The sequence below is a fragment of the Cervus canadensis genome, chromosome 2 (genome assembly GCF_019320065.1).
Source record: "Cervus canadensis isolate Bull #8, Minnesota chromosome 2, ASM1932006v1, whole genome shotgun sequence".
Lineage (NCBI taxonomy): Eukaryota > Metazoa > Chordata > Mammalia > Artiodactyla > Cervidae > Cervus > Cervus canadensis.
Window position 1 is genome coordinate 14,204,717 of NC_057387.1, and position 14,868 is coordinate 14,219,584.

Sequence of the window (14,868 nt, forward strand, 5' to 3'; positions counted from 1 at the left end):
GTTTTTAGTTCTAGTAGATGTTAGTTCTAGGAGTATGTTACCTAAACATAAAGATAGTTTTGCTTCTTACTTTTGATTCTAATTCAATCCACTTGAGTGATGAAAAGCCCCCAGAGACCAGCTGTGCAGCAGGCCTAGCATGGAGGCAGTAAAACTTGGGCCTTAAGGATCAGGTCTGCAGTAGAAGGATCTTAAGAAGCAAAGGGGACTTGATAGGGTAGATGATAGAGTGTTTAGAAAAAGATGATTTCGTATTTAACATTGCAAAAGTAATGAGGCAATTCTTCAGTAAGGATTTTGTACATAAATGATAGTATACCATTCCACATTCATCAAAGGGAATGAAGCATATTGATTATGAGCCTGGCCTTCCAATGATGAAAGCATTTCCTGGCCTCATGTGCAGTGGAGGATCAGGCTTGCAGTCGGTTCCTGACCAGTAACCATCTGGTAAGGGGAAGCGTAGTGACATCTTGCTTTTTTGGGAGGGAAGGGAAAGTCCTGGAGTTTTTAGGGGCTAGCTGCCATTGTCAGTGTTCTAGTAGCCCTGCTGACTTTATCACAACAGCGCCCCGCCCCCGTGCGGTTAGGATGTGGTCAGTGGCTGCTGACCTTGTGACACTGTACCTCTTGGAGGTCCTGTGTGCTACCTATTTCCTTTTCTTTTTCTTTGTATATTTATGGCTGTGCTGGGTCTTCATTGCTGTCTCTAGTTGCAGTGCATGAGCTTCTCCTGTTGCAGAGCAGGGGCTCTAGAGCATGGGCCCAGTAGTTGTGATGCACAGGCCTAGTTGCCCCTCAGCGTGTATAATCTTCCTAGACCTGGGATGGACCCTGTGCCCTCTGCATTGGCAGGCGGATTCTTAACAACCACCAGATCACCAGGGAATTCCTTCCTTTTCTTTTAAAATTCCTTAGAGCAGGCATTGGATTTATAATTAAAATTGACAATTTCCAAGATATGCAGAAACATCAAGGTATAAAAGAGTACACTACTGTGTTAAAAAAAATTTTTTTTTTTTTTTAGAATTTTTTTCTCTAGAACTTGGTTGCTTCTAGGGAGCTGAGAGGAAATAAACCTGGTATTTCATGAAATGTTTTTGTATGGTTTAAACTTTGTAACCCATTGTTGTTCAGTTGCTATGTCATGCCTGATTCTTTGCGACCCCATGGACTGCAACATGCCAGACTTCCCTGTCCTTCACTTTACCTCCCGGAGTTTGCTCAAACTCATGTTCACTGAGTCAGTGATCCTGTGTAATCATCTCATCCTCTGCCGCCCCCTTCTCCTCTTGACCTTAATCTTTCCCAGGATTAGGGTCTTTGGCAAAAAGACATAGTGAAGCCAGTGAATGACATTAAGGGAACTGCATCGTGTGCTGTTTAGAAAGCCCGCTGAGGCAGCCTGGTGAAAGATGGACTGGAGGGAGTAACCAGGAGTAGTTAGGAGCAGAGAAACAAATGAGCAAATGATAATAGTAACTCAAACAAGAAGTGGTGGGATTATGTAATAGGGATGGAGAGGAGGAAGTGTGTTTGAGCTATCAGTCAGAGAAGCAGAACCATATTATTCAATAAAAAGGATCTGTTAAATGGATTCAGGGTTTCCAGTTGTGGCAGCTGGTTAAACTGTGTGTGTGTAAGGGTGCTTTCTGATGCTATAACATCAGTCTAGCTAAACTGGGGGTTGGTCAGGGATGGAGTTTCATTTTTGATAGGGAATCCTTGAAGAGGTGGTTTAGGGTAGGGATAGGGACAGCTGGCTGTCTAGTGAAAAATGCGGATATACATTCAGACTCTCATGGTAATAGTTCAGATAAAGCATTAATAAAATACAGGTTATAAATGGTAGTAGCTACCTATCATTTAATGCAGACCCACTATGTGTGAGACACGTGACATATGTGATTTAATTCTCACAAAATCCCTGAAAGTTTAGCATTATTATTACCTTTACATAAGGTGAAACAGAGATAAGGTAAAATTAGAGAAGGAAATAGGGTAAGACAGATAGCTAATAAGTGGCTGGCTATGTCACTTCAGTCATATTCGACTCTGTGTGACCCCATGGACGGTAGCCCTCCAGGTTCTCTGTCCATGGGATTCTTCAGGCAAGAATATCGGAGTGGGTTGCTGTTCTCTTCTCCAGGGGATCTTCTCAACCCAAGGATCAAACTGATGTGTCTTAAATCTAACCTGCATCTAACCTGCAGGTGGCAAGGTCTCGTGGTAAACCTGCATTTACCACTAGCGCCACCTGGGAAAGTCCAAAAAGTGGGAATCAAACTTCTGACTCTATAACCAGCCACCTGGACCTGGTGAGAGAATCAGACTCTTCTGAAATTGATGTGAATCTGTTTTCTCAAATCTCAGAACGATGGTAACAGATAATACTATTCTATTAACGTAGAACTAAAGATGTTAATTCATTACATATGGTGTATGCTGTATGGCAGTGGTCCCCAACCTTTTTGGCACCAGGGGCCAGTTTCACAGAAGACAGTATTTCCACGCTGGAAGAAGGGGAGGGAGGATAGATTTGGGGCGATTCATGCACATTAGAACCCACTGTGCACTTTATTTATCTGTGGCCATGCTGGGCCTTTGTTGCTGTGCGCTGGCTTTCTCTAGCTGCGGTCAGTGTGGGCCACTCTTCATGGGGGCGCGAGGGCTTCTCATTGCAGTGGCTTCTCCTGTTGCAGAGCACAGGTTCTAGGTGCTTCGGCTTCAGTAGTTGTGGCTCTTGGGCTCTAGAGTGCGGGCTCAGTAGTTGTGATGTCCGGGCTTAGTCGCCCAGTGGCATGTTGGATCCGGTCAAGGGACAAGGGATTGAACCGGTGTCCTGCAAACTACAAGGCAGATTCTTAACCCCTGCACCACCAGGGAAGCCCTATTGTGCACTTTATTAGTATCACATCAGCTCCACCTCAGATCATCAGGCATTAGATCCTTACAGTTGGGGACCCCTGCTCTGGGGGTTTAGAACTTCTTTCAGGAAGCTGTAGAAAGGGGCTGTACTATACAAAGCTGCCAGACTCAGCTGGAGTTTGAGGAGACTTCTCAGAGACCATGATAAGAATAAACAGGAAGTGAATGGTCTGGGAGAGAGAAGTCAAGCTGTGGGCCCCAATCTCATAAACTGAATAAAGACTGGAAAATTTCTGTAGAATTTAGTCTCTTCAGACCCTCAACAAGCAGAATGCCAAAGAAATTCAATTTGGCCAATTCCAAATAGGCTCTTTCCATCTTATAACAACACTTTAAGAAACATACTTAATTTAATTTTTAAGAAAAAGCTACATGATTATTTAAAATGTGAAAACCACATCTAATAAACTGGTGTTGGTTTCAGGACATCTTGTTGCCATCATAGTCCCATTACAAGGAACCCACGACAACAAAGGCTGGAGCTGACTGCAGTCCTGTTGGCCGCTCTTGTGTCCTGGGGGGCCTCCCACCTGACTGGTCCATTAGAGAAACACCCACTGTCTTCCGTGCACTTTGTGACCATGGCCTAGAGGTAGGCACACAGCCGCTCCAGCAGCCCGGGATTCCTATTGCTTAGGAACAGCAGCTCCTTCTTCCCTTCTTCTGTATGAGCTAAAATAGAATCAAACATAGATACTTGGCAGATTTCTCCTGCAGCATTGTTACTCAGCAAAATCTATAGTCAGAGGCTACGTTATCCAAGTTATATTCTGATGTAATTAATACTCCCACGACCTCACTTCTAGACCCTTTATTCAGCCCCCCTACCCAAGTATTATTTTTTCTATGCATAATTTTCTTTTCTTTCTGTTCCTCCAACCAGCATCTAACCCTCCCTCTGTTCCAAAACTATACTCTGGACTTGAAGACCTCTTGAGAAATCTCACCATAGTGCCTCCTAACTCATCATGCTGCAGTGACTTCATACACTCCCCCTTATTCCTCTAATAACCTATCCCATTTGCAGCTAATTCTCTATTATCTAGTGATAGAACAACCTTTCTTTTTCCTCTGCCCCCTACTCCACACACCCCCAGAACTAAGGCCAAGGATAAAATGAGCAGCTAGAACACTTTCATACACAAATACTAGGACAGGTATAGCAAGGCTTTGGTTTGGTGCTGGAGTAACTTCTCACACGGTTTCAGTTATTCTGTGGTGTCCCAGCACATAAGCCTCTCAATGCGGGTTTCTGAATGCTGAGTAAGAGCCACACCGAGAGCTGGCAGCAACCAGCACCTGGAAACTGCCAGTGGCTGCGCTTGGCCCGACCTCCGCTATTAGCATGAGCACCTTATTCCAGAATAATACAAGAAGTTTAGGGAGAGATATAATGTCTCATATAAATTCAACTTTAACCACCCTCCAACCTCACACTTTCTTTACCATCTAATCAGCCAGGAAGAGGTCAAGATAGAAGGGAAAAAAGCTGAAAAACAAATTACAGGCTGCTCCTGAGGGAAGAAGAGATCAAGGGTCTGACTCAGTGGGGTTCTTCTGTGAGAGGAAAAAATTAAGCAACTGACCTTTCTCATGTTGAAGCCAATTGTTCTCCAAATAATACTGAATACAACCTTCAAATTCCTTTGGGTTATAGTTGGAAACCAGGATGGGAATAAAGGGATCCAGGGTATCAAATCCTTCCTGGAGAAGAAAAAGGATAAAGAAACAGTATTCACTAAGTGACAAACTGCTGTTTAAACACTTTTGAGGGCAAGGGCTTTGCTTTTGTTCTGTTCTACCTGATTTCACATTCTCTGGGCCTGGTTACTGTTGTTCTACCTGGCCACACACAGTATGTTTAAAAAAGAGAGAATGCTTGAGACAGGGGGGCAAGGGGGCGCCACTTATCTGAGAGTATAATGCATAAACATATACGTCTGCAACTTTTTGCAATTCTAACTTCAACAGTCAACAATAGTTTTGATACTTCATATACTCCAAAACAAAAAAAATAAAGTGACAAGGATGGGGGGAAAAGATCCTGAATGGCATATAAATGGAAACAAATGAATCAAATTGTATTTTAAAGTTCAAACATAACACTGAAGGGAGAAGGGAGCTAACAGAAACTTGACTTGTGAACAGAGCGTTTGAACTAAAGACTGGCTCCTGTCTGACTCTGCAGCCCCATGGGCCATGCAGTCCCTGGAATTCTGCAGGCCAGAGTACTGGAGTGGGTAGCCTTTCCCTTCTCCAGGGGATCTTCCTACGATCAAACCTGGGTGTCCCCCATTGTAGGCGGATTCTTTACCAGCTGAGCCATGAGGGAAGCCCAGGAATACTGGAGTGGGTAGCCTATCCCTTCTCCAGGGGATCTTCCCAACCCAGGAATCAAACCGAGGTCTCCTGCATTGCAGGCGGATTCTTTACCAACTGAGCTGTCAGGGGAGCCCAAAGACCCTTAGGCTAAAGATAAAAACTGCTCTAAAACATAGTGAAACTAAATAAAAGGAAAAAAAAAATTTGCGCTCTAATGTCTGGCAAGGAATGTCTCCTTTCCAGTCAGGGCCAAGACCCAGGCTTGCTGAGAGCAGAGGCCCTCCCAGTCCCCAGGCTGATCTTAAGAGGAGGCTGCAGAAAGCTGGGCAGCCACCATCAAGAAGGCCCTGCCAGGGGCCAGAACTCCTTTGCCAGTGTAGATTCCTCAGGTCGGGACTGTATAACTAAACCAGTTGCACATTTTGCTTTTTTAAACAGCCTTTTTTCCCCAAAAATGCTTTGTAGTTGTGTGTGCAGCACTTTGTCCTGATACGTGTGCTGTACAATAAGAACCAAACCTAATATATTTTTTGGGGAAAAAAACAAACCCACTTCTTACTTATAGAGAGGCAAGGGTTAGCAGTTCTGAAATTACTTTTACTATAATCTAAGAATGAGCTAATATGTAAATACACTGTGAATGAGAGCAGAGTTCTTATTATTGGAGATGAGGTTTTCAAATATAGAAAGCAGGAAGGATATAATGAATGCTGTGATGCTAGCCTGGAATTACAAGTATGAGACTTCTGGTTTTTTTAATACAGAGAAACAGATACAGACGTGTGTGCTTATGTATATAGAAACACGTGTATACAGAACATATACACATATAGGTATGTATGTATATATGAATAGTGTATACATCTACTTACTGACTCTGCTAGAGGGCCTAGAAGAAGTGATACCCACATCCTAGTAGCAATAAGTATACCCAGCACTCAAGTCTTGGTTTCTAAATACCATTCTCCTCCAAAATGAACCAAAGCTCCTTGAAGAAATGGCTGATTTTAGCGCAGGAGCATGGAAAATACAAGATGAATCTGGAACATATTCTTGTGCCTAAGGTAAAAGAAGTGCTTAGAAAAGATGGGGACAGAGGAGGAACGGTATGGAGAAAAATGACGACGACATGTTAAAGGGACACAGAAGCCAAGCCAGCTTCAAGGGTACCTACTGGCCAAGTCCGGGACAACTTAAGCACCAAAATAAATAATGATAGTCAAGGTTTGTGTGTGCATGTTCAGTCGTGTCTGACTCTTTGCGACTCCATGGACTGTAGCCTGCCAGTCTCCTCTGTCCATGGAATTTCACAGGCAAGAATACTGGAGTGAGTTACCATTTTCTCCTCCAAGGGATCTTCCTGACCCAGGAATTGAACATATGTCTCTTGTGTCTCCTGGATTGGCAGGCAGATTCTTTACCACTGTGCCACTTTTAGAATCCATTAAATAAGAATCCACATTCTTATGTGTAGCAACAAATATATAAATATATAATGCAGAAAGGAAAATTCTTAAATATAAGAGAGGGTCAACTGATACATTTAGTAGTAATGATGGAGCTAGAAAATATCCATCTTGTAACTGTCATGCAATTTAGGGCAAAATCACTAATGAAAACTAAAACTGCTAAAGGGAAGCTTGAGAAATAAAGTCTCAAAGTATATCTTCATGAGATATTTATTCATTACGAAAGCAAAAGAGTAACTTTGCTAAAGAGAAATCAAGTGGACAGCACCTTAATAACCAAGTGTTCAAAGTTTATACTGCCAGTAACAGGAGAAATAAGCTTTATGTGCTTTCAGATATTATGCACTGAGAAGACACAATATAACTTCTAACATCCCATATACTCAAGAAAAACACATCAGACAAACCCATAAAATAACCCAACATAAGATAAATAACATATACTCTTCAAAAACAGAGATATAAATATGAAGGTTATAAAAGACAGGATCTGCACCAGATTAAAGGAGACTAAAGAGACATGACAGTAAGTACAATGCATTATCCAGGGCTTTCTTTCCCTGTAAAGAATACTAGAAAACTGGCAAAATCAGAATATATTATATAGATAACAGTCAATGCTAATTTTCTGATTTTGGTAACTGGGATGTGGTTATACATTAGAGTATCTTTGATTGTAGAAAACATGCATATAACGAGGGCTTCCCTGATAGCTTAGGTGGTAAAGAATCCACCTGCAATGCAGGAAACCCTAGTTCAATTCCTGGGTCAGGAAGATCCCCTGGAGAAAGGCTAGGCTACCCACCCCAGTATTCTGGGACTTCCCTTGTGGCTCAGCTAGTAAAGAATCTGCCTCCAATGCAGGAGACCCAGGTTCGATCCCTGGGTTGGGAAGATCCCCTGGAGAAGGGAATGGCTACCCATTCCAGTATTCTGGCCTGGAGAATTCCATGGACTGTACAGCCCACGGGGTTGCAAAGAGTTGGACACAACTGAGAGACTTTCACTTTCAAGAGAGAAAACAGGGCATCATATCTCAGGTTACTATCACATAATTCAGAAAAAAAAAAAGATGGAGAGAAAGAGTAAAGCAAACATGGTAAAGTGTTAACATTTCAGAAATCTAGTTAAAGTGCAGAGGAATATGATTTTTTTCCAAGTCTGAAATTATGTCCAAATATATATATGTGTGTATCTTCAGACAGAATGACTAAGGTAAACAAACTTTCCAGTGATCGGACCTTTCCCAGCAACTCCTGGGGCAGATAGGCTTTCCGGGGCTTAAAGAGAGACCCAGTCTGGCTCACAGTCAACACAATGGCACCTCCTTGCTGAAAGAAAGGAGAAAAAGCTGAATTTCAGCAAGACAGAAAAATGCATTTTAATCATCTGCAGATTTTTTTTTGGCCATATAGAATAGTTAAATGGCAACTAAATTATTAATTTGCGATTTGACTCTGACAATAAATTGCTACATGATCTTAAATTTATCAAAATCCTCTCCAAAGTTGGTAAGAAATAAAAACACCTTGAACAAATGCACTAAAGTGAAATTATGCCAATATTTAAAAAAAAATGGTTTTGATTAAGTGTACTCCAGTCAAGTGGTGAGATAAGCCAAATTACAGACATTAAATAAGATAGAAGAACTTTCTGTCCATGTAATTAGAGACTGGTAAATATCAACAATGAAGCAATCAAACATCTTTAAAATGAAAATACATTTTTTTTTCTGAAATGTGTTAGGCATTCTATGTACTTACCCAATCATTTTTCACCATTTTCCTCAGGTTGTAAATAAGGGCTAGTTCTTCTGGGGCAATCTGCGTATTGGTCAATGTGTGAGAGGGAGGAGAGAGGAAGAGAAGAGAACATTGCTTGTTTACTTGGATGCTCTCCTGAGACAGTTGCATTGACAACAACCAAAAAATCCTCAACTGGGATTTCTCTGGTGGCCCAGTGGTTAGGACTCCGTGCTCTCACTGCCAGGGGTCCAAGTTCAATCCTTGATTGGGGAATTAAGATCTCACAAGCCATGCAGCATGGCCAAAAAATAACAAACTACATAACCGTGTACCTGGAGATACAACTCTGGGATAAGCTACGTGGCCACTGGCCCTCAAACTGCCATGCTTCTGGAAATTAAAAACAGTGGAAAAAATAACCACTGCCCCAAACCACTTATTTCCTTGATGCTTCTGATCGTCTCTGCTAAGAATAGGGAACATCATTTTGAAAAGAGAATAGAGAAAATTGTGAAAAGGAAACACAGCTTTTGCTGTCATGCTCTTGGTGTTCAGTGGATGATAGAACATGGCATCACCTTGTCCTTCTGATACATTTTCACTACACATCTTATTTCATATATTCCAAAAGCAAGAAAATACGCTGCCTGGTTTAAAAGGCTATTTCCCAGTCTACGTATATAATGATTCCTGAAATCGGAGAAACCAAAATAGAGAAACTTAGTGTTCCTACCAGGCTTTTATCTTCTCTTTTCAGTGTGGTCCTTCCCCAGAGAGCATTGACTCCATCCACTGCCACCAGGAGGCGAAAAATACCCTGAGAACTTTGCCTCTTTAGCTCTTTAAGCACAATCCCAACTGCATCTGTGGCATTCCTCACTCGCATTATGCCCTGTAGGGGAAGAGAGACAGTGGACTGCAGTTCTACAAGAGGCTGTCTCTGGTTATCCTAGAGTACATGTTCAGTCTTTTTTTAATACCTGTTCAACTACTTCTGCCAGAGGACTGCCTTTCTCAGTGCTTTCTCGCTTATTCCAGACATACGTGTCTTGAACTTTTATCTAAAAATAAAACAAAGACCCAAAAAGGCCATTTAGCCTGAGGATGAACCCATCCCTAGCTAGGAAGGTAGGGTAGGAGGTTAAGGTTATTAGTAGTCAGCTTTGATCTATTTTTCAAGCCGAGTAAGAGACCTCAGCAGGAAGTGAATGCTTTCTAGCCCATTTCAGCCTGGAGAATAAAGAAACACAAGAAAAAACATAAGGGATTCTGATTAAAAAGGCCCAGGAAAAAGCCTTGCTATCTGCATTTTTAACAAGCTCCTAGGTGATTCTGACTTACTTACATCAGAGTCGAAAACCCCTAGCCTAGAGACTGTGAACAAGAATCACTACAAAATAATTTTACGAATGTTTCTGGTTCCTAAAAGATCTAATCTGGAAAAAGTTATGTAGTTGAAATGTACGTTAGAGGATTTTAGTCACCTTGGAAAAGTCAAAGAATCTATCTGGACTTCCTTTTGCTACACACCGGATGCAGACAGCTTACTGCTGCCTCTATTTCCCATGCATAAAAGAGTTTCAGGGTATGAACTCGCTGTGAATAAATGTATCAAAGAAATAAAAAATGGTATAGTTATCCCAACTACAATATTAGTTCACCATAGTCTGCTGGTACTTAGGGCACAAAGAAGATAAAATCTTAAGGACTGTCCAGCACCAAACTTCTGGGAATCTAGTCACCTGACTCAAGAAACGCTCATTTGCAGTTTTGAAATTCTTCAGCCAGATTGAAGCCTCTAAAGGTTGGTCAAAGCGCTGTTTGTTGTAGGTGGACTGCAGAAGATCCCGGCAGTTTTTGACCCAAAGATGAGCTAATCAAAAGGCAAAAGAAGACAAACTAGGTAGGAACTGACTGTAATCAACTCAAAATACTCCATGCCTCTTTCTGTTACAGGAGATGACTTTAGATTCCCATATATATTTCTTAAAGCCTTCCTGCTTCAGAGGTTTATTTTTTTATTTAGTCCATCGTAAATATTATCACTATACACAATACACAAACAAATGGACTAAAGGTCACCTTAGCTTCTTGGCAGTGTTAGTTGGAATATGTCGATGCAAACAATACTGAACAAGACAAGGAGAGACAGGGACTTCCCTGATGGTCCAGTGATTAAGAATCTACCTGCCAATGCAGGGGACACGCGTTTGACCCCTGGTCTGGCAAGATTCCACATGCTGCAGAGCAACTAAGCTCATCCTCTGTAACTACTGAGTCTGCACACTGCAATAAGAGAGGCCACTGCAATGAGAAGCCCATGTACTGTAACGAAAAGTAGCCTCTGCTCGCTGCAACTAGAGAAAGCCTACACACAGCAAAGAAGACCCAGGGCAATCAAAAATAAATAAAATTATGTATTAAAGAAACAAAACAAGGAGGGATATGTATCAAGTGTGAGAGATTAATTTCCAAAATTCATGCTGACAACCCAGAATGCTGACAAGCAGTACCATGGTGAAGGCTCTGTGGGTCTCAAAGTTGTTAGCTGATGGCATAAAGCCTGTGGTGAACACAAAGGTGGGAGTTGATAGTCATGGGCATTAGGTAACTACCAGAGGACTGCTGGGCCAAAATACTTCATTCTTATTATCAAAAGGTTCCCGAACTAGCTCACACCAATCTGCCTCTGGAGCAGAGACCTCTCCCTTAGTTGTTAGAGCCCTGACAGAAAACTGAAGTCACAGTGCCACCACAGGGACAGAGTGACTAACCCCAACACAGCGAGGGGAGGACGCTCTTACCGTCTGGGATATGCAGTATCAGCCAGTCCTGTTTTGCACAGAAATGAATAACATGGCAGAGACTGAGGGTTTTTCCTGTTCCCTTCTCGCCATCTAAAGCACTCGCTGTTAAAGAAAACACTACCAAGAGGGACACTCCCGCTGTCAACAAACAAAGCATTTCTTCTTCCCCACGTTTGAGGGAGGAAAGCACTGGCTCAGACAGCCCAGGCAAGTAGGAAAGGATACAGAGGACGTATCGTACAGCTGGATGAGCAAAATTGGTGTTTTTCAGGTAATGCAGAAGCTCGAGGGCTGGTTTCCTTACCATCAGGCAAGCTTCATTGAATGTCTTCACCTAACAAGATGGGAAAAGAGGGAGGAAAGGGTGGGGCTGGAACTTCTAGCCAGTTTTTGGTAATATACACCGAGCCTAATACAGCAACCATAGAATCAAACTGCCTACTTCTCATTTGTTCAGTTAAAGGATGTTGGTATTGAATTTGAAAATTTAACCATGTAATTTAGCTAAAAATTAAAACACATCATCCCACACCAAGCACATAACAGTCAGCTTTTGATTATTTCTGTAAATGAAGCATTAGTTGATTGAAATTTACAAATAATTGTGACGTCTCATAACATAACTATGCAAACTACTTAAGGCTGATACAAATATTACAAGTGTGTAAAATGCTGAACAAGGTATCTGATACATGGTAATCATCAAATAAATGTTAATTCTTTAAAATTTATTTTTATCTAGTTCTTACTGTAACCACCTAGACTTTTCCCTGAACTATATATGTACCAGCTCAGGTTTGCCCCAGCTATGAGGCCATACGTGACAATACCAGCATATGGATATATCACAGAACTAACATACAAAATTAATTCCTTTTTTAAAAAAATTAATCTCCTTTTTGCCACCAGGAATAGTTTGGTGGAAAAATTTGGGAAGCAGTGATATGTGTGAAAATGGTTTGCAAATAAAGTATTTAATAATATGTATTGATAAAAATAAATAGCTAACAAATACTACTCACAAGTATGTCAGATAAGGGTTAAAATAATGTTGTTGTTGTTGTTTTTAAATCCTAACGAAACAACTGGATTGGAAAAGGACTTTGACATGTAAGTTCAAACCTAACAGAAAGTGAAAACTTCAAAAACATGATACAGATAGTAAAACAGAAATGCCGTTATTAGGCAATATGACAGTACTAAATACACAGACAATAGTGAGGGGGTTGGCTTTTTACGGAAATGGAAGCTATGGAAAGAAAGTATGAGTAATTCCCTCCAAAGCACTGGTGGGTAAGCCATTCTGAAAGCAACCTAGGATAAAGTTAGACCCTCAGAACCATGTTAGAGATTGCACTATGAATGTCTTGGAACAGTTTAAAGTAATGATTTCTTCTAATTGTGTCCTATTTCCAAACAACAAAATTTTTGATGAGAGTCTATGCTTGAGAATTAGCTCCTTTACTGGTGTCTCATCTGATTTCTTGAAATAAAGCACACTGAAGAAATGACATCCTCTGACTTCTAAATATCACCTGCACATTCAAGTTTGATAATAAGAAGGAATAATTTCTGAAACTGAAAATAATTGAGCAGGAATTAGCCAGAGAACCAGTTTTGCCAATAAACCCTGCTTCCAGTTAATTGAATTCTTTCACTGGCTATTAAGGCAACCCAAGATCACATTCTTTGGGTTGACGTTATGACTACAAAACTGTATTTTCTGAAAACCCATAAGACTGAAGAACAATGAGTGATGCATATCTAATTCATATATTGTTTCTGACTCATGAATACGTTTTTGTTTTTCTACACATATTAACTATTTTCAGGATATTTTGCTAAAGCAAATATTAAGCTAATTTTTAACAATTTTTGAAGGCTGAAGTTCGTAGAAATCTGTTGGTAACACAAGAAAAAAGAGTGGGGTATTATTTATTTACTTAAGAATATTTTGCCTGGCTTCGAAAAGGATTTAAATTGGTTAACTTCAGATCTGCTTAAAGTAATAATAGTAACAGCACTATTCACAAAAGATAATCAATAGCTGAATTTATCTTTTTGAAGATTCAAATTAAATCTTGTAGTTTTCTACTCATTTAATTCTACGTCTCTGCCATCAACGCCTTGTGCCACAAGCCCCCTCCAAAACCCTCCCGTTGTGAGCACCTGCATTGCAAAGCGAGGAGGCAGGCCGTGGGGGAACACGGTCTTCAGCTCTTGGACAGATATGCTGTAGTGCCGACCCACATGCTGCTCCCCGTGCTTGGCCTAGGGAATGAAAATGCAAACAAGTATAATGGAGAGTGACAAAGACTTTAAAAAAGCGTCAAGGGCTTTCTAGACTCTGCTGAGGAAACAGTTCTCAGAACTGGAAAAGATATTCTATTCTTTCATATCTTATCTTAGACAAAAATGTTCATTGTTGTCCCCAAATCCACAGTGCATATATTGAACATAAAGCTTATATTGGCCCGAATGATGCAGTCAGTTGCTCAGCAACATAAACCCTAGATGTGGAGGGAGCAGAGACAATTCTTGCCATCTGGATTCTTCTGTGCTGTGTATAGAGATGCTCCAGTCACGTGACAAGATCATCTGCATGCCACTGTTGCCATAGAAACCCCAGAGGAACTGGCAGATAAAGGGACTACAATTACAGGGAAAAGCTGAAAGGCACTTCAATGACTTCATTCACTTATCCTGTTTCATTTTGTGCTTGTGAAAGTAGATGAACGCTAGAGACATAAATACAACACACCCTGCTGAGATGGTGTTTTGGGTAATGAGTTATGTTTTTTCCATTCCACATGTACAGCATATGTTAAGATGCGGCAACTCAGAGGGCAAGGGTAGGAACAAAAAGGGAGAGAAAAACTATTGGTTCCCTTCACATTTAGGCACAGATCACACAACTAATTTCATTTATAAGAGGCAACAATAATACTGAGGAATGAGAAGTAAGTGTTTAGCCTAATGGGACCTGAAGTAGAAAATGCAACCAGATTGATTACTAGGAAGACTGTGTTCTCGACCTGCCCTGCTATGTGATCCTGGGCATGTAAGTTGATTTCTTAGGATTCTCCAAACCAGGGTTGGTAAACTATGACTGGCTATCCATTTTCATAAATAAAGTTCTACTGGAGCACAGCCATTGGTTTATGGCAGAGCTAAGTAGCTGTAACAGAGATCACTATGTAGCTGTAACAGAGATCACTCTAAAATATTTATTATCTGGTCCCTGAAGGAAAAGTTTGCCAACCCATCATTCAGTAAGATCAATAATAACTACTAAATTTAACTTCTAAGATATTGAGTATTTAAGTGTTTACTAGGTACCCACTCTATATATAACAAAACTGATAGCATGAAGTGAGTTCAATGACAGACATTAAATCAGAACAGATACAGACTGATCTGCCTGAGTTGTATTACTAGAGTGTCAGACAGGGATGGGGAAGATGAAGGTTCCAGAATGCTGTCTCAGGTACATTGTCTGACTGTATGTAAATCTGCTTACCTTCCTTTGGTTTCAGTTTTCCTGATATATAAAACAATGGCAAACAAATTATAAGCCCTGAAAAAAATCCATATACA

At 40.9% G+C, this 14,868-nt stretch overlaps 1 protein-coding gene across 3 annotated transcripts in view; it reads right to left on the reverse strand.

The window, feature by feature from the left end:
• Window positions 1–3,259: 3,259 nt before the first annotated feature.
• The window catches only part of DAP3 (death associated protein 3), a 35,875-nt gene continuing 24,266 nt past the window's right edge, over window positions 3,260–14,868 (reverse strand). For all 3 annotated transcript variants that reach the window (XM_043454449.1, XM_043454456.1, XM_043454442.1), the window contains exons 4-13: window positions 13,441–13,542; window positions 11,497–11,605; window positions 11,269–11,361; window positions 10,207–10,337; window positions 9,445–9,525; window positions 9,198–9,356; window positions 8,483–8,542; window positions 7,961–8,050; window positions 4,515–4,632; window positions 3,260–3,600 (exon numbers count right to left, since the gene is read on the reverse strand). In XM_043454449.1, coding sequence (XP_043310384.1) covers window positions 3,515–3,600; window positions 4,515–4,632; window positions 7,961–8,050; window positions 8,483–8,542; window positions 9,198–9,356; window positions 9,445–9,525; window positions 10,207–10,337; window positions 11,269–11,361; window positions 11,497–11,605; window positions 13,441–13,542 — 1,029 coding nt within the window. In that variant the 3' untranslated portion in view covers window positions 3,260–3,514. The remainder of the gene's footprint in view (window positions 3,601–4,514; window positions 4,633–7,960; window positions 8,051–8,482; window positions 8,543–9,197; window positions 9,357–9,444; window positions 9,526–10,206; window positions 10,338–11,268; window positions 11,362–11,496; window positions 11,606–13,440; window positions 13,543–14,868) is intronic.